The sequence below is a fragment of the Scyliorhinus torazame genome, chromosome 13 (genome assembly GCF_047496885.1).
Source record: "Scyliorhinus torazame isolate Kashiwa2021f chromosome 13, sScyTor2.1, whole genome shotgun sequence".
NCBI lineage: Eukaryota > Metazoa > Chordata > Chondrichthyes > Carcharhiniformes > Scyliorhinidae > Scyliorhinus > Scyliorhinus torazame.
Window position 1 is genome coordinate 15,690,248 of NC_092719.1, and position 24,724 is coordinate 15,714,971.

The 24,724-nt window shown below is 45.1% G+C and overlaps 1 protein-coding gene across 4 annotated transcripts in view; it reads left to right on the forward strand.

Annotated features, from left to right (window-relative positions):
* Positions 1–24,724, forward strand: part of mkln1 (muskelin 1, intracellular mediator containing kelch motifs) — a 195,571-nt gene that overhangs the window by 113,002 nt on the left and 57,845 nt on the right. For all 4 annotated transcript variants that reach the window (XM_072471106.1, XM_072471109.1, XM_072471107.1 and 1 more), the window contains 3 exons: positions 4,036–4,148; positions 20,243–20,455; positions 21,152–21,373. In XM_072471106.1, the coding sequence (XP_072327207.1) occupies positions 4,036–4,148; positions 20,243–20,455; positions 21,152–21,373 (548 nt within the window). The remainder of the gene's footprint in view (positions 1–4,035; positions 4,149–20,242; positions 20,456–21,151; positions 21,374–24,724) is intronic.

The window sequence follows — 24,724 nt, forward strand, 5'->3', positions numbered from 1 at the left end:
ACTATAGGAAGGATGTGATTGCATTAGAGAGTATGCAGAGGTGATTCACTAGGATGTTGCCTGGGCTGGAGCATTTCCGCTGTGAAGAGAGGCTGGTTTGGCTGGGGTTGTTTTCCTTGTGGCAGAGAAGGCTGAGGGCGAACCTGATTGAGGTGTACAAAATTGAGGGGGGTAGATGGGGGGGGTGGGGAATCAAATTTTCCCTTTCATATAGGGATCAATAACTCGGGGGCATAGATTTACGGTGAGGGGATTTGAGGAAAAATGTTTTCACCTAGATGGTGGTGGGAATCTGGAACTCGCTGCCTGAAAGTTTGGTAGAGACGGGAACCCTCAACATTCAAGAAGCATTTAGATGAGCACTTGAAATGCCGTAGTATACAAGGCTGCAGACAAGTGCTGAGAAATGGGATTAGAATAGATAGGTGCTTGATGGCTGGCACAGATACGATGGGCCCAAAGACCCCTCTGTGCTGTAAAACTTCATGACTCTGAAATGAGATAAGATTTTCAAACTGGGTTTAAGGAGATGCCAGGAGTAATCTAGAACATGATGTCTCAGTGGGACTGACTGATACTGATTTCATGGTTTCAGAAACATTTTTATTTGAGTGTAGTCGAACTCTGGAAGCATGAAAGGATATTTCTCCAAATTGCATCAGCCAGTTCCACTGACATACGTCATATAGCGCAAGGTTGCTGCTGTTGTCCATGAAGTATTCAAGGATGACTCTTTTCACCACAGGAAGGGGAGAAAATGGATATTGGAAGGATTTATAAAAAAAAAAAAGAGGGCTGCAACTGCTTGGTTCACAGTACTGTCAGGAAATGAATGGACAGAATAATAGAGTTTTACAAGAAACAGTTGCAGGTGATCCCAAACTGAATTGATATTCAGTCTGGACGGTGGGGTGCGAGGAAGAGGGGGAGTGTGGTCTGCTGACCTTTGTTTGGCTCAGTCCTGCTAGGACGTGAGGATTGTGCCAGATTTGTGATCAATAAGGCTGTTGTGATGTTATGGTTTCTGTGAGCTGTGAGAATTTATGAACATAGAAGACTCTCTAAATTGAAACACAGCGAGTCTATTATTGAAGGGTAATTGGAGTTAATGAACTATCATAACCTTATTTAAAAATACAATGATAGCCAAGTGTTTCCGTTTCTCCCTCTCCCTTTTGGTTTGCTTACTGGGGAAAAGAAAAGCATCACGTGAAAAGGATCAAATAAATGGGCTTTAGCTGTTTTTCATGAAAAACATCATCAAGCTTTTTGTTCCCCTTTTCTTTCTGAAATAGCTCACGGACATGCAGAGCTGAAGTCAAGGAGCACGAGACCTATTATGTTTATAGATCCCAATGTTGTACAATGCTAATCTTGTTTTAATTCCTGGAATACTGTTTGGTCCCCTTATCTAAGGAAAGAATATACTAGCGTCGGAGCCACCCGGAGAAGGTTCACCTGTTTGATCCCGGGCATGGAGTAGCTTGAGTACATTGGGCCTGTACTCATTGGAGTTTAGAAGAATGAGAGGTGACTTTATTGAGACATATAGAATTCTCGGGGGGCTTGACAGGGTAGATGCTGAGAAGGTGTTTCCTCTTGTGGGAGAGTCTAGGACCAGAGGGCATAATCTCAGAGGAAGGGGTCACCCATTTAAGGCAGAGATGTGGATGGATTTCTTCTTGGAGGTAAGTGAATCTGGAATTCTTTACCGCAGAGAGCTACAGAGGTTGCGTGGTTAAGTATGTTCATGTCTGAGATAGACAGATTTGTAGTCAGTAAGGGAATCCAGGGTTATTGAGATATGGCAAGGTTGAGGATTGTCACATCAGATCAGTCATGATATCGTTGAATGGCGGAGCAGGGCCGATGAACCAAATGGCCTCCTTCTGCTCCTCAGTCTTACAGTGCAGAAGGAGGCCATTCGACCCATCGAGTCTGCACCGGCTCTTGGAAAGAGCACCCTACCCAAGGTCAACACCTCCACCCTATCCCCATAACCCAGTAACCCCACCCAACACTAAGGGCAATTTTGGACACTAAGGGCAATTTATCATGGCCAATCCACCTAACCTGCACATCTTTGGACTGTGGGAGGAAACCGGAGCACCCGGAGGAAACCCACGCACACACTGGGAGGACGTGCAGACTCCGCACAGGCAGTGACCCAAGCCGGAATCGAACCTGAGACCCTGGAGCTGTGAAGCAATTGTGATATCCACAAGGCTACCGTGCTGCCCCTTTGTGACTTTCTTATTCACAAAGACTTTGGAGAGCCGCTTTCAGAAGTCAATCTGAGAAACACAACTCCTTTTCTCAGAACCCAGAGCAGAGCTCTAGAATGAAACTAAAAACTGACACAGGGCAGGGCTGAAACGAAACTGAAAAACAGACCCAGCTGCTCCCATGAGTGACATCACAGCCTGCCTAGCTGCTAGCCCCTGAATCAGTCTGCTTTAGCAGATGTATAATCTGTATACCTTAACCCAAGTTCTTTTAATAACACTACTGCAACAGTGGTACAACGCCCTGGACAAGTATGCAGTCAATTCCAGCCACACTCGTCCCAGATTAAGTGAATTAGCCAATAAATCTTGTAAAAATCCCCGAAGTCTTTGGCCCTTGGCTGCCCAATAATTACAGGCATCGGGTTTGTAAGTTTAAACACGATTGCTGTTCATTTATAGCAAGAACCATCATGAAATATCCAGTAAATACAACTGGGTAACAAGCTAATACCTAACTGACCCATTTTGCTGTCCCAGCCTCTACCCGCACAAGAAAAGCAGACACAGGAGTGGAAAGGTAAAAATAATGACGCTGAAGGTCATAAGATAAGAGTCGATGTTTCAAATGGTGGTTCTTTAAGCACGCTTTCCTCACAGCACGCTGGTTGATCAGAATCCCTGGTTTACAGCTGGTAATGGTCTTCCTTGCAGAGTCATTCATTCAGGGTCACTGCAGGTTAGAAAATACAGCTTTTCTGGAGAGAAGGTTTATTTCTTATTACACTGGGCCTTCAGCTCGAGGTTCACCTTCAGGCCTATATCTTTCCATAGAGACACTTATTTCACATCAAACCTTGCTTTCAGCTCGTGGTTTGACCTCGGGACTTCTCAGTCTCAAGGGAATGAGATCCAGACTTGCTGGAGAGAGTGTCAGCCCTAACGGTGGCCTAATGGAGAATTGATTGGATCTTTTTGGAGAGAGTTGGTAAGATCCCTTCATCCAGGCTGCGGAATCGAAAGTGGAACCAAAATGGAACCTCGTGACTCTGACAGCATTCCAGTGGGATAATATCTAACCACCACCTGTTACCAGGCAGAGCACAGCCAAATCAATCAAACTGAGTCATCACTGACACTGGCCAGTCTGCAATCACCTGTCTAAAACAGCACAACCTTCCGGATTTCCTCTCTTTGAATTTAGCACAGGTCGCTGCTTCCTTCTGGTTGAATTAACAAAACAGGTTGCCTCAAAGACACATGTCCACGGATCAAAAATGTTAGGGCAAAAATAAAAGAAAGCAGAAATAAGGAAATCGGTAGGGAATAAACAAGAAGGACCCTAACAAGAGACACATAGTACCATATATTATTACATTGCCTACATTCGTCACAACCCCTCCCCCCAACTATGGAATTGATGGTGAAGAATTGCAATTTCACTTCTGAACTCTATCCGTGTTCCTGTAGCTACACCAGCCACATTTCTTCACTGACTTGCATTGTATAACAAAGTCCATTTCAATATCGTACAAAGACACTGCAGTGATCCTTAAGTCATTGTTTTTAGCTTTGCATTTCCTTTCTGTTAGTATGAATCCTTGCACCAGAAACCTTGCCAGTTTTTTGTTCTCCTCCTGCTGAGAAGTATTGTTGGCCAGGTGTTGGAAGGCAACTGCAGAAAATAATATATTGTAATGAACAAACTATGCTATCAGTGCAAAATTAACCCCCCCCCCCCTCCTGAATAAAACTGATTGCTAATGTTGTAAGTGGAACATCTCCCAATAATGACTTTTCTTCTTTGCAGAAACAGTATATTTATTTGGTGGCTGGGATGGAACACAGGATCTGGCAGACTTCTGGGCATACAGTGTTAAAGAAAACCAGTGGACTTGTATATCAAGAGATACTGAGAAAGAGGCAAGTATTTTGTATGGGAAATAATGTTGGATAGCAGTTATCTAAAATCAACTGGAAATTAAATGGGGGGGGATTTTGTAGTTCCTAAATTCAGGATCAGTGTGATAATTATTTAGTGAGGTGGGTGGGTTGTATCCCTGTGACTGTTTGTTACAATTCATTAATAGGGCCTGACCTGAAATTTGTATTTGGCCCATTGTGTTGCAGCAGTGTTGTCAACCTGGGCTGCTTGCCAATGGTGCTCCCTCTGAAAACTCTGGCATTCGTGACATTTCCAGCCTACCCTACCTGTATTGTAATTCCTCCTCCGTTCAAATGTGTATTGTTCAGTTTAAACAAAAAAACTATTTATCTGCTGGACTGTACCTGTGTGCAATGGAAATGTCTGGTTAAAAATTATTTCCAGCTCAGAAACACACCCCTGCCAGTGTTCATGCTCCACGTGAGTCTAGTTCGAAATGCCCATGGGACATAAAGCCCCCATTGCCATAGAACAGCAAGTTAGCATCTCTGATTGCCACTGCAACAAAGCCCCTGTGAAATTTGAAAGGCGAGTTGTTTATTTCTTCCCTTCAAAGTAGCCTCTGCATCAAACACTACATTATTGTCCAATACTTGGTACATTTCAGGAAAATGTACATTTCTGGAAAATGTATTTTACTGTGCATGGATTTCATGTTGCTCCATCTCAAATTGATTTAAAATAAAAGCAATAGTTAGTGTGCACACTGGTGGGTCCTTTATGTTTTCACAAAGAACCAATCTTGCATTTTACCTTCTCCAAAGCAACCCAATAGTTTCAAGTACTTCCTGATTCATCCTCAAACAACCTGATCCACTCTTAGTTCCCTCAATGGAGGATTGTTCCAACCCAAAGAGAGGAGTGACCTTTGAATTTCCTTCCAGTGAAGTTGTTAATGCTGTTATAATGACCAGGAAACTCCTTGGACTTCTGCTTTGGTGTCACTTTTGACAGAATTGCAGTGGGTAGAATAATGATATTTTCAAATTCATTTAATATTAAAAATTATATGCTTCTCGTCGTTGGATACAGGCTAGTCTTGCTAGTCCTGCTGGTTTCAGCATCGAGGGGTTAAAGATCTAGGCAGGCAACGTATCTTTTCTCCTGGAGACAGCAGCTGCTGAGTTGAGTTCTTTGTCAAAACTCTGCAGCACATGGATAGTCAAAATAAGTAGACGGGGTTCAAAAGTTGGATGGAGAGAGTGAAGGAAGCCCTTCTTCATCTCGTTTTCTTGTGCTCTGGCCTGCAGAGAAAACGGGCATTTAAACACGTCTTAAACATGTACCTCTCTCTCACTACCCAGAGACCAAGATATCGATTGGATTTTTTTCTTAGAATATGTCTGGGCGTGGGCAGCATGGTGGTGCAGTGAGTAGCACTGCTGCCTCATGGCGCCCAGGTCCGATCCCGGCTCTGGGTCACTGTCCGTGTGGAGTTTGCACATTCTCCCCGTGTGAGCATGGGTTTCGCCCCCACAACCCAAAGATGTGCAGGGTAGGTGGATTCAACATGCTAAATTGCCCCTTAATTGGAAAAAATTAATTGAGTACACTAAATTTACTTAAAAAAAGAAAGAAAGAAAAAAAAGAATATGTCTGGGCAAATTCCTTTCATAACCAGAGATTTATTGTCCAAGTGTTTATGTTTAACGGTTTATTTCCACCCAGTTGAGTATCCAGGTAACTGTTTGGACAGCTTGGTAATGGAGTAGGAAATGGCTCCCATTCATACTCCAAGGCAATTGGTCCTGGTGAGACCTTGCTGATTCTGTGTCTCCCTGTCAGTGGCTTTGGAATTTAGAAGGGGCAGTGATGCAAATGTGCAGCCATCTTTGATTGTGATTTTGAAGTCATCAGAATGTGGCTTTAATCTTTTTAAAATTCAATCAGTGGTTTCCAACCAGTAAATTGGCCATCCTTTGTTTGTATCACGAATGAATTTCATGTAAAATGTGTATTTGACCTGCCATACACCAATGACTTTGCCAACCAGCTTGGTGTGGACCATCTGAAATTCTTCACAAAGGATTTTCCTGCACTCTATTGCTGTAGTCTGTTGAGTAGTTTTGAAAGTTTTGCATCTGTGCATTCCAAATGTGAGGTAATGCATTTTTGAAGGTCTAAGACAGGTAGGGAATATACAGTGAATGGTAGAACCTTCAAGTTCTGTATTGACAGTCCGAGAGATCTAGGTTCACAGGTCACTGAAAGGGGCAACACAGGTGGAGACGGTAGTCAAGAAGGCCTATGGCATACTTACCTTCATTGGCAGGGGCATTGAGTATTCAAATTGTCATGTCATGTTGTAGCTGTATAGAACTTAAGTTAGGCCACGCTTGTAGTATAGTGTTCAATTCTGGTCACCACACTCCCAGAAGGATGTGGAGGCTTTAGAGAGGGTGCAGAAGAGATTTACCAGAATGTTGCCTGGTATGGAGGGCATTAGCTATGAGGAGAGGTTGAATAAACTCGGTTTGTTCTCACTGGAACGACGGAGGTTGCGGGGTGACCTGACAGAGCAGTGTTTTTCAAACTTTTTTTCCGGGGACCCATTTTTACCAACCGGCCAACCTTCGCGACCCGTGCCGGCCGGCCTTCGCGGCCCGTGCCGGCCGGCCTTCGCGGCCCGTGCCGGCTGGCCTTCGCGGCCCGTGCCGGCTGGCCTTCGCGGCCCGTGCCGGCTGGCCTTCGCGGCCCGTGCCGGCTGGCCTTCGCGGCCCGTGCCGGCCGGCCTTCGCGGCCCGTGCCGGCCGGCCGTCGCGACCCACCATTTTTTCTTACCTTGTTTGCTGCTGACAAAAATTGAGGAAATGGTTTTGGGGCCCTTTGGCCCTCGTACATGCTCCTCCAATGGAACCTGTTGAATGAAGGTGAAGCCTTCCGGTGTTGGAAAGTATGGAGTCTCCATCTGTCCAAAGTTCTGCATTTTTTTTCCTGCAAAATTTTATCAAATAAACCCCCCCCCCGAACTTGTAAAAAAAATGAATAAAATAAATGGAAAAAATAGAAATAAAATGAATGAACCCCCCCCCCCCCCCGAACTTGTAAAACAAAAAGCTGCGACCGCTTTAAAAGAAAAGCAGCCGCACTGCGCATGCGTGCCCGAATTTTATTTTTACATGTTCGCAGCCGTTTTGAAGGCCGCTTGCAGCCGGCGTTATTAACAGCCGGCTGTTGTGCGCAGATTTGCGCGATCGGGAGCGCCGCGACGGACGGCTCCGCGACCCACGGGTCGCGCCCCTCGAGTTTGACAATGCCTGTGATAGAGGTCTACAAAAGAGTGGGTGGTCAGAGACTTTTTCCCAGGGTAGAGGGGTTAAATACCAGGTTAAGGTGTGAGGGACAAGGTTTAGAGGAGATGTACGAGGCAAGTTTTTTTACGCAGAGGGTAGTGGGTGCCTGGAACACTCTACCAGCGGAGGTGGTGGAAGCAGGGACGATAGTGACGTTTAAGGGGCATCTTGACAAATACATGAATAGGATCGGAATAGAGGGATACGGATCCCGGAAGTGTAGAAGATTTTAGTTTAGATGGGCAGCATAGTCGGCGCAGGCTTGGAGGGCCAACCGTCCTGTTCCTGTGCTGTACTTCTCTTTGTTCTTTGATCTGTAAGCATCGGTATAGCCTGTTAATTGGTTGCTGTTTTCTAACCTTGGGGAAAGTCAATTCACTGCCTAATTTCTACTGCAACTAACTGCGTCAATGTTCTGGACTTGTGGCACGCCAGTTCCTGCTAAATGGTACTTGCTCACAAGCCATTCGTGTCTTCCTGTTATTTGTGATTGTTACTGCCAAGATGTTGGACTAAGGCAGTCAAATAATTAAAAAGAGAAACAAGCCACTTCCCAATTTGTAACAAAGTTATTCTTTCCATTTGGCCCCAATGTGGCAGTACTACAGAATCATCTATGGGCAGGATCCTTCAATAATTCCAAAAGCAGCTCTCACGACAACTCTGATCGTGCCCCACTCATGGTCATGTGTTCCATCGGCACATACGAGATCGTACATATCGGACCAGTGATGCTAGAAATTATTCTGAGCCAAGAACCTCAGTAGCCCTTATATAAACCATTGACTGCAAAGTACAATTTTCATTTAAGCCTGTCATAGTCGGTGTGGGAAGATAGGAACTGGCATTTATGTAGTGTCTTGAGTCTCCAGGAAATCCCAAAACTTTTTTTTTTTTTAAATAATATTTTATTGAAAATTTTTGGTCAACCAACACAGTACATTGTGCATCCTTTACACAACATTATAACAATACAGATAATAATGACCTTTTTTATTTAAACAAGAACAAAAGAAAACAACAACAAATAAATAAATATTAACTAACAAAAATAAAAACTAGCCCTAATTGGCAACTGCCTTGTCTCAGGCCACCCCCCCCCCCCCCCAAGTCCTGGGCTGCTGCTGCTGCCTTCTTTTTTCCCCCATCTATCTTTCCGCAAGATATTCGACGAATGGTTGCCACCGCCTGGTAAACCCTTGAGCCGACCCCCTTAGGACGAACTTAATCCGCTCTAACTTTATGAACCCCGCCATATCATTTATCCAGGTCTCCACCCCCGGGGGCTTGGCTTCTTTCCACATTAGCAATATCCTGCGCCGGGCTACTAGGGACGCAAAGGCCAAAACATCGGCCTCTCTCGCCTCCTGCACTCCCGGCTCTTGTGCAACCCCAAATATAGCCAACCCCCAGCTTGGTTCGACCCGGACTCCTACTACTTTCGAAAGCACCTTTGTCACCCCCATCCAAAACCCCTGTAGTGCCGGGCATGACCAAAACATATGGGTATGATTCGCTGGGCTTCTCGAGCACCTCGCACACCTATCCTCCACCCCAAAAAATTTACTGAGCCGTGTTCCAGTCATATGTGCCCTGTGTAATACCTTAAACTGAATCAGGCTTAGCCTGGCGCACGAGGACGACGAGTTTACCCTGTTTAGGGCATCTGCCCACAGCCCCTCCTCGATCTCCTCCCCTAGCTCTTCTTCCCATTTCCCTTTTAGTTCGTCCACCATAGTCTCCCCTTCATCCCTCATTTCCCTATATATATCCGACACCTTACCGTCCCCCACCCATTTCTTCGAGATGACTCTGTCCTGCACCTCTTGTGTCGGGAGCTGCGGGAATTCCCTCACCTGTTGCCTCGCAAAAGCCCTCAATTGCATGTACCTGAATGCATTCCCTTGGGGCAACCCATATTTCTCAGTCAGCGCTCCCAGACTCGCGAACTTCCCATCCACAAATAGATCTTTCAATTGCGTTATACCTGCTCTTTGCCACATTCCATATCCCCCATCCATTCCCCCCGGGGCAAACCTATGGTTGTTTCTTATCGGGGACCCCCCCAATGCTCCGGTCTTTCCCCTATGTCGTCTCCACTGTCCCCAAATCTTCAGTGTAGCTACCACCACCGGACTCGTGGTATAGTTCCTTGGTGAGAACGGCAATGGGGCTGTCACCATAGCCTGCAGGCTGGTCCCCCTACAGGACGCCCTCTCTAATCTCTTCCACGCCGCTCCTTCCTCCTCTCCCATCCACTTACTCACCATTGAAATATTAGCGGCCCAATAATACTCACTTAGGCTCGGTAGTGCCAGCCCCCCCCCCCTATCCCTACTACGCTGTAAGAATCCCTTCCTCACTCTCGGAGTCTTCCCGGCCCAAACAAAACCCATGATACTCTTTTCTATCCTTTTGAAAAAAGCCTTCGTGATCACCACCGGGAGGCACTGAAACACAAAGAGGAATCTCGGGAGGACCACCATCTTAACCGCCTGCACCCTCCCTGCCATTGACAATGCTACCATATCCCATCTCTTGAAATCTTCCTCCATCTGTTCCACCAACCGCGTCAAATTTAGCCTGTGCAATGTGCCCCAATTCTTAGCTATCTGGATCCCCAGGTAACGAAAGTCTCTTGTTACCTTCCTCAACGGTAGGTCTTCTATTTCTCTACTCTGCTCCCCTGGATGCACCACAAACAGCTCACTCTTCCCCATGTTCAATTTATACCCTGAAAAATCCCCAAACTCCCCAAGTATCCGCATTATTTCTGGCATCCCCTCCGCTGGATCCGCCACATATAGTAGCAGATCATCCGCATATAAAGATACCCGGTGTTCTTCTCCTCCCCTAAGTATTCCCCTCCATCTCTTGGAACCTCTCAGCGCTATCGCCAGGGGCTCAATCGCCAGTGCAAACAGTAATGGGGACAGAGGACATCCCTGCCTTGTCCCTCTATGGAGCCGAAAATATGCCGATCCCCGTCCATTCGTGACCACACTCGCCACTGGGGCCCTATACAACAGCTGCACCCATCTAACATACCCCTCTCCAAACCCAAATCTCCTCAACACCTCCCACAGATAATCCCATTCCACTCTATCAAATGCTTTCTCGGCATCCATCGCCACTACTATCTCCGTTTCACCCTCTGGTGGGGCCATCATCATTACCCCTAACAGCCTCCGTATATTCGTGTTCAGCTGTCTCCCCTTCACAAACCCAGTTTGGTCCTCATGAACCACCCCCGGGACACATTCCTCTATTCTCATTGCCATTACCTTGGCCAGGACCTTGGCATCCACATTGAGGAGGGAAATTGGTCTGTAGGACCCGCATTGTAGCGGATCCTTTTCCTTCTTTAAGAGAAGCGATATCGTTGCTTCTGACATAGTCGGGGGCAGTTGTCCCCTTTCCTTTGCCTCGTTAAAGGTCCTCGTCAGTAGCGGGGCGAGCAAGTCCAAATATTTTCTGTAAAATTCAACTGGGAATCCGTCCGGTCCCGGGGCGTTTCCCGTCTGCATGTTCCTAATTCCTTTCACCACTTCTTCTACCGTGATCTGTGCTCCCAGTCCCACCCTTTCCTGCTCTTCCACCTTGGGAATTTCCAGCCGATCCAAAAAATCCATCATTCTCTCCCTCCCATCCGGGGGTTGAGCTTCATACAATTTTTTATAAAATGTCTTGAACACTTTGTTCACTCTCTCCGCTCCCCGCTCCGTCTCTCCTTCCTCGTCCCTCACCCCCCCTATTTCCCTCGCTGCTCCCCTTTTCCTCAATTGGTGTGCCAGCAATCTGCTCGCCTTCTCTCCATATTCATACTGTACACCCTGCGCCTTCCTCCATTGTGCCTCTGCAGTGCCTGTAGTCAGCAAGTCAAATTCCACATGCAGCCTTTGCCTTTCCCTGTACAGTCCCTCCTCCGGTGCTTCCGCATATTGTCTATCCACCCTCAAAAGTTCTTGCAGCAACCGCTCCCGTTCCTTACTCTCCTGCTTCCCTTTATGTGTCCTTATTGATATCAGCTCCCCCCTAACCACCGCCTTCAACGCCTCGCAGACCACTCCCACCTGAACCTCCCCATTGTCATTGAGTTCCAAGTACTTTTCAATGCATCCCCTCACCCTTAGGCGCACCCCCTCATCCGCCATTAGTCCCATGTCCATTCTCCAGGGTGGGCGCTCTCTTGTTTCCTCCCCTATCTCCAAGTCTACCCAGTGTGGGGCATGATCCGAAATGGCTATAGCCGTATATTCCGTTCCCCTCACCCTCGGGATCAATGCCCTACCCAACACAAAAAAGTCTATGCGTGAATAGACTTTATGGACATAGGAGAAAAACGAGAACTCCTTACTCCTAGGTCTACTGAATCTCCACGGGTCCACCCCTCCCATCTGCTCCATAAAATCCTTAAGCACCTTGGCTGCTGCCGGCCTCCTACCAGTCCTGGACTTCGACCTATCCAGCCTTGGTTCCAACACCGTGTTAAAGTCTCCCCCCATTATCAGCTTTCCGGTCTCTAGGTCTGGGATGCGTCCTAGCATTCGCCTCATAAAGTTGGCATCGTCCCAGTTTGGGGCATACACGTTTACCAAAACCACCATCTCTCCCTGTAATTTGCCACTCACCATCACGTATCTGCCCCCGTTATCCGCCACTATAGTCTTCGCCTCGAACATTACCCGCTTCCCCACTAATATAGCCACCCCCCTGTTTTTCGCATCTAGCCCCGAATGGAACACCTGCCCCACCCATCCTTTGCGTAGCCTGACCTGGTCTATCAGTTTCAGGTGCGTTTCTTGTAGCATAACCACATCTGCTTTAAGTTTCTTAAGGTGTGCGAGTACTCGTGCCCTCTTTATCGGCCCGTTAAGCCCCCTCACGTTCCACGTGATCAGCCGAGTTGGGGGGCTTCCCCCCCCTTGCCGGTTAGCCATCATCTTTTTCCAGCTTCTCACCCAGTTCCCACGCAGCTGTATCTCTCCCAGACGGTGCCCCCCCGCCCATCCTTTCCCGTACCCACTCCCCCCTTTCCCCAGCAGCAGCAACCCAGTAATTCCCCCCCCCCCCCCGCTAGCGTAATTACTCCCCCCATGTTGCTCCCAGAAGTCAGCAAACTCTGGCTGACCTCGGCTTCCCCCCCGTGATCACGGCTCGCACCGTGCGACGCCCCCTCCTTCCTGCTTCTCTATTCCCGCCATAATTATCATAGCGCGGGAACCAAGCCCGCGCCTCTCCCTCGGCCCCGCCTCCCATGGCCAACGCCCCATCTCCTCTCCCTCCCCACCTCCCCCCATCACCACCTGTGGGAGAAAGAAAAGTTACCATACCGCAGGATTAAAACATAAAACCCCTCTTCGCCCCCCCCCCCATTCGCCCCACCACTTTGTCCAAACGTTCATTTTCATAATCCAATCATTCCAATTTTTCTTCTACAATAAAAGTCCACGCTTCATCCGCCGTTTCAAAGTAGTGGTGCCTCCCTTGATATGTGACCCACAGTCTTGCCGGTTGCAGCATTCCAAATTTTATCTTCTTTTTGTGAAGTACCGCTTTGGCCCGATTAAAGCTCGCCCTCCTTCTCGCCACCTCCGCACTCCAATCTTGATAAACGCGGATCACCGCGTTCTCCCATTTACTACACCGAGTTTTCTTCGCCCATCTAAGGACCATTTCTCTATCCTTAAAACGGAGGAATCTCACCACTATGGCTCTGGGAGTTTCTCCTGCTCTCGATCCTCGCACCATAACTCAGTATGCTCCCTCCACCTCCAACGGACCCGTCGGGGCCTCCACTCCCATTAACGAGTGCAGCATCGTGCTCACATATGCCCCGACGTCCGCCCCCTCCACACCTTCAGGAAGGCCAAGAATCCTCAAGTTGTTCCTCCTTGCGTTGTTTTCCAGTGCCTCCAACCTCTCCACAGATCGTTTCTGGTGTGCCTCCTGTATCTCCGACTTCACCACCAGGCCCTGTATATCGTTCTCATTCTCTGCTGCTTTCGCCTTCACGACCCGAAGCTCCTGCTCCTGGGTCTTTTGTTCCTCTTTCAGCCCTTCAATCGCCTGTAATATCGGGGCCAACAACTCTTTCTTCATTTCCTTTTTTATCTCCTCCATGCAGCGTTTCAAGAACTCTTGTTGTTCAGGGCCCCATATGAAACTGCCACCTTCCGACGCCATCTTGGTTTCTGCTTGCCTTCCTTGCTGTTGTTCCAAAGGATCCGCTGCAATCCGGCCACTTTCCTCTCCTTTTTCCATCCGTGTCCAGGGGGAACACCCTTCTGGTTTACCGCACGGTGTTTTTAGCCGTTAAAATTGCCGTTGGGGCTCCTATCAAGAGCCCAAAAGTCCGTTCCACCGGGAGCTGCCGAAACGTGCGACTCAGCTGGTCATCGCCGCACCCGGAACCAAATCCCAAAACTTTTAACAACCAATGAATTACATTTGAAGGGTAGTCTGTATTGTGTAGACAAGCGTTGCAGCCAATTTGAATACAGTAAGATCCCAGATTTAGTCTGTGGTTGAAGGAGTTAGATCCACTGGGTGACTGGAAGAATTTGCTGATTCTCTTTGAATAGTGTCATGGGAGCTTTCATGCTTCTCCAGTTAGGCTAAATTTGAGAAACGGCACCCCGTGACAGCACATACTCCCTGAGAGGTGTACTGAACTGGCAATGTATGTCTGGGAGTGGCGTTGGATCCGCGCAGCCTTCTGAATCAGAGTTGAGAATGTTGCCAATCACGGGAAGCTGAGAGTGGTGAGGCTCATTCCGGACAGTGGAAAATAGAACAGCAAATTGGAAATAAAAGCAGAAAACGCTGGAAATGCAGATCCTCCGCCAGAGCTGGTAACCAAGAGACCCATAACGGAACTGAATAAAATGGGGAAAACAAGAACACGGGGCAAAAATCAACAATGTGGAAAAGTCTGATCGAAGAGTCAATGGACACAAGTTCAGCAAAAAGGCTATTGAAAAGCTTGAAAGAAATGGAAATGTGTGGGTGATTGTACAAAGGTTGCCATAATAAGGCATTTGAAATTCATTGAAAGAAAATTGAAAATGGTCAAGGTTGGCCAATTAGCATGCATGGGAAAAATTATGACTGGAGAGAATACAAATACAGGAACCGAACCTATAAAATGCTACGCACACAAATTTGCCAAGACCTTAAAAGGGAAAGGACAGTCCCAACACTAGCCAGAACTGTGTTCTTGTGAAACGCGTTGACCTGAAAGGCCTATGTGCTGGAGGGATCCCCTGTGTACCAACTAAGTGTGGGAACCAGCAAAGCCCTAAAGTTAATGAAACTGAAGGGTAATCTTTCAGATGAGACATTGCACCAAGGCCCTGCTTGCCCTCACGGATAGATGTAAAAGATTTCATGACATAATTTTGAAGAAGACGAGTGAAGTTGTCCCTTATATCCTGGCCAATATTTATCCCACAACCAGTATCACTAAACCAGATTGTCTGGTCATTATCACAATGTGTGGGACCTTGTTGTGAGCAAATTACTACAGCAATTACTTTGGCATTTTGGGACCGCTTTTAGTCAGTTGGCAGGGCAGCAGGTTCATGATGCAGAGGGGTGCCAGCAGCTCGGGTTCAATTCCCGTACCGGTTGAGGTTATTCATGAAGGCCCCGCCTTCTCGACCTTGCCCCTCGCCTGAGGTGTGGTGATCCTCAGGTTAAGTCACCACCAGTCAGCTCTCCCCCTCAAGAGGGGAAAGCAGCCTATGGTCATCTGGGACTATGGCGACTTGACAGAATTTCCTACATTTCAACAGTTAATACATTTTGGACAAACAAGTACTTTATTCACTGCAAAGCACAGTGAGCAGTCCTGAGCTTATGAAAGGCTTAAATGTAAGTTTGTTCCTTTACTTGTCTCTTGGATCATGAAAATGCAACATTTGACTCTGGAAGTGGCAGATTGAAAGAAAAAGATTAGGAAATTTGTCTTTGCAATAGCTGCAAACAGGCCTCAACATTACTGCAAGATAGGGCATGTCTTATTCATTTCTATGATGGAGCATAGCTGTATTAATTCACAAATATATAAATTTGCCAAGTTCTGCAGCAACTGTTATTTTCATGTCTGAATGAGAGTTTGGCCCAGACTAGCTGTGTATGGTAGTGTTGCAGTATTGCCCATTTAATGCATGAGAGCCCAGGCAGTGAAATTTGGTAGAATATTTGATAATGCTGGGCATCACTGCTGAACACACTGTTCAGATCCTCTTGCATTCTTTTTCTAGAAGGTGTCAGTGGTTAATATTTTCAGCAGGATTCCTAGCTGAACTCTTTGTACCAGCCCTCTCCTCTACCTACCTTAAGGCCAGGAGCATGTCAATTTATGGTACGCCAATTTGCACAAGGTCAGAAAATTAAGCAGATAACAATTGTATCTGGTTGTAGCCTGGTATGCACTGCTGCCTCCCACCACCAGGGATCCAGGTTCAATTCTGACCTCAGCTGACTCTATGTGGAGTTTGCACATTGTCCGTGCCTGCGTAGGTTTCCTCCCACAGTGCAAAGATGTGCAGTTTAGGTGGATTTGCCATGCTAAAGATGAGGTGGGGTTAACGGGTTACAGGGATAAGGCTTACGTGGGGTGCACTTTTGGAGGTCGCTGCCGACTTGATGAGCCGAATGGCCTGATTCTGTACTGTAGAGATGCTATGATATATGCTCGAGAACATTTTTGAATGTAAGAGCTTATGAAAGGAAATGGCTCACAAATTTGAGAATTGTTCAGGACTTTATAGCACATATTTATAAATTCAATAAGTTGTGTAGTCCACCTTTTGGAGCAGATTTGGGTCTGAGTGGATGGCATTTGAGGGAGCATGTGCTTTAGCTCAGCCTTGGTGAATGACCTGATTAAAAAATATATATATATATTTTAAAGCTATCCTAATAGAGAAACCGTGTTGATACTCCTGTATGCCTCAGGCAATTTGGCACAATCTGATGAATTTAAAGCAAGGACCTAAGGATTATTCTGAGCACCTCTGTTTCTGTAAAGCTCCATTAAAGTACTGTCAGAGCGGATTTTAAAATAACTTCTTTCAAATTGAAGAGTGAAAGCTCAGTGCTGTATTTTGTATTGTAGGATAATTATTTCAAAAACGTGGTTTCTTTCTATCCCTGTGGTGCTAGGCTTTTGGTCTACAAAAGTGCTTATAGAATCCTTTGATCAGGAACTTCAGGGAGGGCAATTAGCTTTGCCTATTTGAAATCCTGGATCATGTTGCATTACAAAGATAGAGAAAGGAACATTTCATTTCTAGTATTTTCTTGGCACCGTTCACAAGCAATTAAGTTGTTTGATGTCAATCAATGGCAAATACTGAAGCCGTTAAACTTTTAAGGAATTGCTAACTTGGATATTTTTCACTCCACTGTCCTGAATGTACTGACTATAGTTGCCCAATCCAGTAGTGGAACCAGTGGGATGTTGGCTTTCTCCTTCTTTCGTTCCACCCTCTCACCCCCAACACTCGAGGTGATCAAGTTACTTACATACCACTTGCCCACAGACATGCTTTCTCAATGGAGGTAGAGGGGGAGCAAAAACCCTGACATTTCCAGAGCTAATCTCGGTCTGAATTTGTGTGTCAGGCCTCAATTATAAATTGCAGGGTTGCTAGATGTCATTAACTGATTGGGCAAAGTGGGGTTGAAATTCAGGTGAGATTATCTATTTGATTTCATGCCACAGAGACCAGCACAGTTCCCCACATCAGGGCAGCTGCAGATTCTCATTTGAACTGCTAATGTTTATAATGCTTGGGCACCACCATCAGGCCTAAATCTGCCAGTCACTCAATGTTTAAAATGTTGGCAGAACTGTTGCGATGCTTGTGCTCAGTCATTAATAGTTCCTCACAAATTATAATTAAACGTGTACATTAAAGGTTAATCAACAAATTTGAATTAATGCAGCACCATTGATGTTCTTAGCACGTCACAGCACTTTCTTCTAATGTACTTCTGAGTCCTCAATACTATCAGGAAACATGGCAGCTAATTTGCAGACAGCAGAATCCCAGCAATGAGCTTGGGACCAGATAATCTCTTCGTGATTTTTTGAGCAATAATTATTGGTCGGGTTTTCACAAATGTTATTTTATCATCATTTCCAATCTGGTTTTCCATTCCACGATCACACAGGAATATTGGTGGCTGCCTAATTATTGAGAAGCTGTCCAACTGATTAGTAAAATTCCTAATACAAGATGTACAGTGAGCATGCTGTCCTTTTGCTCCTGGTCTCTTTAAAACAACTCTGCATGCTTTCCGCGAGCTTGAATTTGGACTATTCCAATATAGAGTTTTCTTGTGTTGAGTACAACACAAAATGCAATTAATTTAGTTTGTGGCCATCTGAAATTTAACTTTATGGTTTTAGATCTCCAGTAGTTATAGCTTTGATAAAGGACTAGCTGCAGTTGACCTAAATAATTGTGAAGCTGCTGTGTTAATAATTTGATGGTTCCTTCCATTCTCCCCTGTCCCTTTCTCCTCATTAAACTCTTCCTGTATTTCTGTAACAATTTGGAAAGCAACACTGGTAGCATTGCTTAAACAGCATTGATTTGGTTTCTTTGTCCACCGTATTATCTTCAAATGGCAGTCTATCTGCCTGTGATTATAACTTTGTCGTAGCAACAACTCAAACCAACAGGCTGACCACAAGTGACCATGCTTCACTTTGTTCTTTGTTTGTAAGTACAGCTTTGTCTTTGTGATTCTGTGAAACATTAACAGTGTGTTGCCTACATGATTATTTTACACCGAATGTTGTGAGGACAGAATGCAAGAGAAGCACTTGGTCTTTTTCCAAATTGGATAGCAGGGAATTGTTTCCCCACTACCCCTTTCTTCCCCATCAGTTCTCGAAATTAGCTCAAAACCTTTGCTCATTCTTGGAGTTTGCGAAATTAGCTTGGGCAGTTTCCATCTCCTTCCTGGCTAATTTTGATTCTTCAGTCAACGTTACTTAAAAGCAAATTATCTGGCCAATACCATGCTGCCATTTGTAGGAGTGCTCTGCAAATTGACTGCTGCATTTCTTAAACTTACAACAGTGACTGCACTTCAGAAGTACTTAATTGACTGAAGTGTTTTTGGATGACTTGAGGCCATGAAAGCCACTGAGTAAATGCAAGTCATTTCATGCAGTTACACAACAGAAACTTTCCAAAATTGACCACTAAACTGACTTTCTCGTACCACAAGGAAGGTTGGTGCATGGAATGGAAAATGTGATACTGGTGCTCTGTGCTTGAGGTTGGTATCGAAATTAGACCAGACAAGGTTTACTCTGTAGCTGTCTGCTATTCCCTGACCTGTGTGGGGTTAAATACTGAGTGCCAAAAGTAAAAGTCTGTTGCTTAGCATCAAGATCCCCTACTTAAAAACATAAGACCAATGGATATAACTTTAGCCAAGTGTTGCTGCAAAATTTCAGCCAAGTGCAGTGGTGGGCATGTAATATTGCCATGACATTAATTTTGAAACGGGAAAAACCCAGGAGTATGGTTATAGACATTAAATGTTGTTACATCTATGGGACAAATTGGTCTATATAGTACATGCCTGTCCCTGACGAGGGATTGTTCAAAAGCATTGCAACGTTCATGAAAACACCCTCTTCACATCCAGCAACATACTGGCGCTAGGCAATAGTACACATTTTTCATTGTTGCTATTTGCCTTTACAGTTTGTTGATATAAATCTTGGATTTCACCTACAATTCAAAAGCTAATTCCACACGCAAACTCTGTGCACGAGTCACGTGTTTCATTGAGATACCAAGTGATGGGCATGGGTAAAATTCTCTTATCCGATTCCGTTCAGAACAAGCGTAATAATCTTTTTCTGTTTGGTTAAGCTGCACTTCACTTTTTTTCTTTGTCGTGTTCAGTTTTAAATTTGTTTTAATCCTGGCATGGTGTTTGGAAATAATTCCTAACTGCCAGTTGCTCTAAGGCTCTTTCAATTAACAAGACATGTTTGCCATATAAATTCAATGTTTATATAAAAAAATTTACACTCATCTCCACACATGCTGAGCAGACTTGTGCGCTATCCTAAGAGTTGCTATTATTAGCCTCTTAAGTCATGGAATTAATTGTTCCTTTTAAGAAAAATAAATATGTTTGAATTGCCAATGCACTGTTGTTTTGTAGAGCAAAAAGGGGAACATATCAGTCTAGATGGTTCAAATATATTTTGCACAAGCTCTGATATGAAGTTGCTTCATACCTTTCTTGATTCCACATCCGCTCAGACTTTGATACCATGTGCGTTAACATTTTATGGAGGATGGTGCTTGCTTGGCACGTGGATCAGTAGAGTTTCCATGACGGTGAAGATAGTTGGTGCCAAATGTACTTGTCTGATCCTGTGGCATAAAGCCACAGAATTGGCAGCTTTGTGAACATTTTTGTCAAAATTCAACGTTGCTAATGGTTTGAAAGTTGAAACGAGAATACAGGTAAGCATTAAACTACTAACGGCCAAGGTCAAAATCAACATTTTGTTTGTAGTGGTTGTAATGAATACATTTTCAACCTGTTGTTTAGAATATTGAGGCTGCCATGTTTAAAGATGAAGGCTTGTGTACTCTTCAAACTTGTATTATTTGAACAGCATTTGTAGTGGTTGCAATGAATGCATTTTCAACCTGTTGTTTAGAATAATACAACATTTCCTGGATCTCTGCCTTTAACTTGCCATCCCTTTTCATTTTTCTTTCCAGAGTGGCCCAAGTGCTAGGTCTTGCCACAAGATGTGTATTGACACAACACGGAGACAGATATACACATTGGGTCGTTACTTAGATTCTTCGGTGAGGAACAGTAAGTCTCTGAAGAGTGACTTCTATCGCTATGACATAGATACTAATAAATGGACATTGTTAAGCGAAGATACGGCTACTGATGGAGGACCAAAGTTGGTGTTTGATCATCAGGTATGATACACTGGGATGTTGAAACTCCATTTACTAGCACTTATTAACCTGTCTTCATTGTGAATGTCAGTTTTGAGCTTGACTTAAGTATTTGAAAGGTCTGCTGTTCGAAGGTTAATTTAAAATTGTGGCTCTCTCCAGTTACTTCGCCCGAAAGTAACCTGAGGGAGATTATTCGTGGAGATAACTAATGTCATTTCACCCGTGATCAAACATGCATGCTTGTGATGGGTTAAAATAACCTATTTCTTTTTCTTACAGAATACAGTGCAGAAGGAGGCCATTTGGCCCATTGAGTCTGCACCCACCCTTTTGAAAAAGCACTCTACCCATGTCCACTCCCCTGTCCACCCGGTAATTCCATAAACTAACTTGCACATCCCTGGACACTGAGGGGCAGTTTAGCATGCCCAATTCACCTAAGCTCCAAATATTTGGACTGTGGGAGGAAACCCACGCAGATACGGGGAGAAAGGGCAAACTCCACACAGACAATGACCCAAGGCGGGAATCGAACCCGGGTCCCAGGCACTGTGAGGCAGCATGCTCACCACCGTACTTACTTATAAGTTTTAAACTAATCCGTTCTTTTTATGGGGGCAGAATTAAAACCAATGTACAGTGACACCAACGTACAGTGAATTTTATTTTTATTCTGATAAATTTGGTAGCAAACAAAATATTTCTTCTTCTTAGATGTGTATGGATTCTGAAAAACACATGATTTACACGTTTGGCGGAAGGATATTAACTTGCAATGGAAATGTTGATGACACTCGAGCCAATGAGCCGCAATTCAGTGGACTTTTTGCTTACCATTGTCTGTCTAATACTTGGAAGCTACTTCGGGAAGACTCATGCAATGCTGGACCAGAGGATGTACAGTCTAGGATTGGACACTGCATGCTCTTTCATACTGTAAGTACTTTAATGTCCTCTCTTAGGCTTGGCAATGGAGATTTTTACTTCATGTTAATAAAGTATGGGACATGCAAGAGTCCTTCCGGTTTATTTCCATTGTTCCAATTTATTTCTTTTCAATAATTTATTTTAAATTATTTTGGTCCGTGGACCCACAATTGGGGTGTGCCTCGAAGCAGAAGACCCCAGGTTGAAACAGCCTGCTTGCCAGGTCATTGTGTCCCCAGGCGTTGTATTTTGGAAAAGAGAAGCCCGACTCTCTGGCACCGAGTGGATCTTAGGAACAAGGTTGTGGAGAGAATCCGTTCGATTGGTTAACTGGCACCCGATGGATTGACTAGGAGCAGTGTTCTGCCTGACACAGTCAGTGATTGGTTCCTGCGTGATGCTTTCTGAGCTAAGTTAGCAGAAGTGTTTAGACCTTAGAAGTGAAAGGCGCACTCTCGCAGAAGTGAGGGAACTGTTGTCGTGTTCTGAAAGCAGTAAGTGCTTGGCACATCCTTTGCTGTGAACCAGAAATTATGCTATATCTGCAGTAAAGGTAGACAACCTTGCCAGAGAAAATCATGTTAGTTCCCCCAAGCTTGCTATTCTACTGTCTACTTATAGATCTCTGACCCTCAGCACCCCTTCCTCACTTCTCCAGGTTTTGTACATGCGGTCCATTTTGGCCGGGATGGCTTTTGCAGATGAGGGCAGCGTCGGACATGTTGGAGTTTAAAATGGCTTCTGAACTGGTTCCAGGTTCTTAGTGTGGCTACCACCACTGGGCTTGAGTACTTGGCTGGGGGATGTGGGAGCAGCACAGTGGGCAGTGTGCGCAGGGACGTTCTGCGCACTCTCTCTTGGGCGCCCGTCCTCCCTCTCGGGCGGCCTCCCTCTCCATCTCTCTCGGGCGCCCTGCCTTTCCATCTCTCTCTCTCTCTCTCTCGGGCGCACTGCCTCTCCATCGCTCTCTCTCTCTGGTGCACTGCCTCTCGCTCTCTCTCTCTCTCGCTCTCTCTCTCTCTCTCTCTCTCTCTCTCTCTCTCTCTCTCTCTCTCTCTCTCTCTCTCTCTCTCTCTCTCTCTCTCTCTCGGTCTCTCTCTCTCGCTCTGTCTCTCTCTCGGTCTCTCTCTCTCGCTCTGTCTCTCTCTCTCTCTGGCGCCCTCCCCTCTCCTCTGTCTGTCTCTCTCTCTCCCTTACTCTTGAATCAACTCAATTTGTTCTCACTGGAGCCACGGAAGTTGAGGGCCGACCTGATAGAGGTCGACCAAAATTATGAGTGGCATAGACAGAGTGGATAGTCAGAGGCTTTTTCCCAGGGTAGAGGGATCAATTACTGGGGGGCATAGGTTTAAGGTGCGAGGGGCAAGGTTTAGAGGAGATGTACGAGGCAAGCTTTTTACACAGAGGGTAGTGGGTGCCCGGAACTCGCTGCCGGAGGAAGTGGAAGGGACGATAGTGACATTTAAGGGGCATCTTGACAAATACATGAATAGGATGGGATTAGAGGGATACGGACCCAGGAAGTGTAGAAGATTTTAGTTTAGACGGGCAGCATGGTCGGCACAGGCTTGGAGGGCCGAAGGGCCTGTTCCTGTGCTGTACGTTTCTTTGTTCTTTGTTGTTGGTAGGGGGATTGACATTGTATTTGTTACCGTTTACAGTTTGTTGGTGGGGGGTAAATTCTAAAGAAAATGTGAAAATGGAGAATAAAAATATTTATAAAAAAAAAAAAAAAAGAGGGTCCTCTGGAGGGTAAATAATTAGAGACAGTGTGTCAGCTTAGTAAGGTGATGATAATGGGAGGAGCCAGGGGCTGAAGCAGTTTCTGGAGTTTGTTTAATTTTGGATTGGGATATGGACAGACAAAAAGCTGTGCTCTCAAAACAGTTCAGTTAAAGATCAGTCTGTGCACAAGATTAGTAGTTTCTGGGGAAACTCTGTTAAATATTTGACTGTGGACAGACCAGCAGCATTTCTCAAAGCAATTTAGTTAAAAAGGTTTTGCTGTGAATTGAACAGCAGTCTCTGGAAAGGCTGGCAGTTTAAACAGTCGTTTCAGACAGGCAAGAATCTACAAGCTGGGTCCTGAAGGATATCGCTTTCTCAAAGTGGTTTATCCAAGATATCTCTTTATATTCCTGAGTCTGCTAACCGTATTTAAAAGTGGATTGTGACCTGAAATGGGTTTTGTTTGAGTGGCAATAAAGATAGCAGTTAAATGTTATTGTTTCACTGTATTTGTTCAGAATTGTTGAATTGGTAATTGAAAGTTGTTGTCTTTATGATAAAGTTATTAATACTGTGTCAGTAATAAACTTTGTTTCAATATACCACAAACCTATTTGTGCGCGGAATCACTCTTGGAGTGAAGTATCCTTTCCTCACAGTCTTACACATTTTAATAACAGATTGGGGTTTCTGTCCAGTATCCTAGCAACTGTTGGTATCTGGTCTGGGATCATAATAAAATAGACAGTGGAGGAAAGGATAAGGACTTTGAAGCACAAATGACAGCAAGGTTGGGCTGGAGGACTGAAAGGTTTCTGAAGAATCCGGCTGATCATGTTTTACACTTTCCCTGAGGGAATCATTTTAAGTACATTGAGTGAAGAGTCATGTCGATCTTTCTCTTTGCCCGGTTCCATTGCAGTTGAGATTCATCTGATGGCTTGAAACCAATTGATAGAACTTCGGCCTGGGAATACTAAATAAGTTTGAGTATTGAAGGCTCCTGTTTGAAAACAATTCTGTGAATTTCAGTGCTGTTACTTGAGAGCTTCTGTACTACTCCATTTGACTTGCCTTGTTTAAGCAGTGGGTGTGCAGAGCAGGGGGGACATTGATTTGAAACTCAGGTGCCAGACTGAGGGAGTTGAACACCATTGAAGTTGTAGACTTACAAGAACATCTTGGGTTAATTCTGTCTCCAGCTGCCACAAAAACCCGGGTAGAGGAATTCTTTCCAACCAGCATTTAATGAGAATTCTGTATAATGTTCTAACATTTTCAGGTAATTGAATAGCAATATGGTGAGATCTTTTTCGCTGAAACATTTGTTTGTAAATTGGTTTTGGAAAGAAGAGGAACTGAACTGGGCGACTTCTGTTTGTCAAACTCTGCAGTGCTGCTGAGATTGCATCTACCGTTTGTGGAAATGCTGAGGGTGGGTGATTTGTATTGAGTGCACTTTGTGTTGTGTACGTTTGAAGCTGTGAGGCTTGATTTATACCTACTTGGATGGGCATTTGTGTTTTGTTGTGTTCCCCCTCATGTCTTGGATTGAATTGCCATCATTCCAGAACCATTTCCACATTGTGCTGTTTTAGATTTGTACAAGTATGTAAAGTTTTTCTGTAGCTC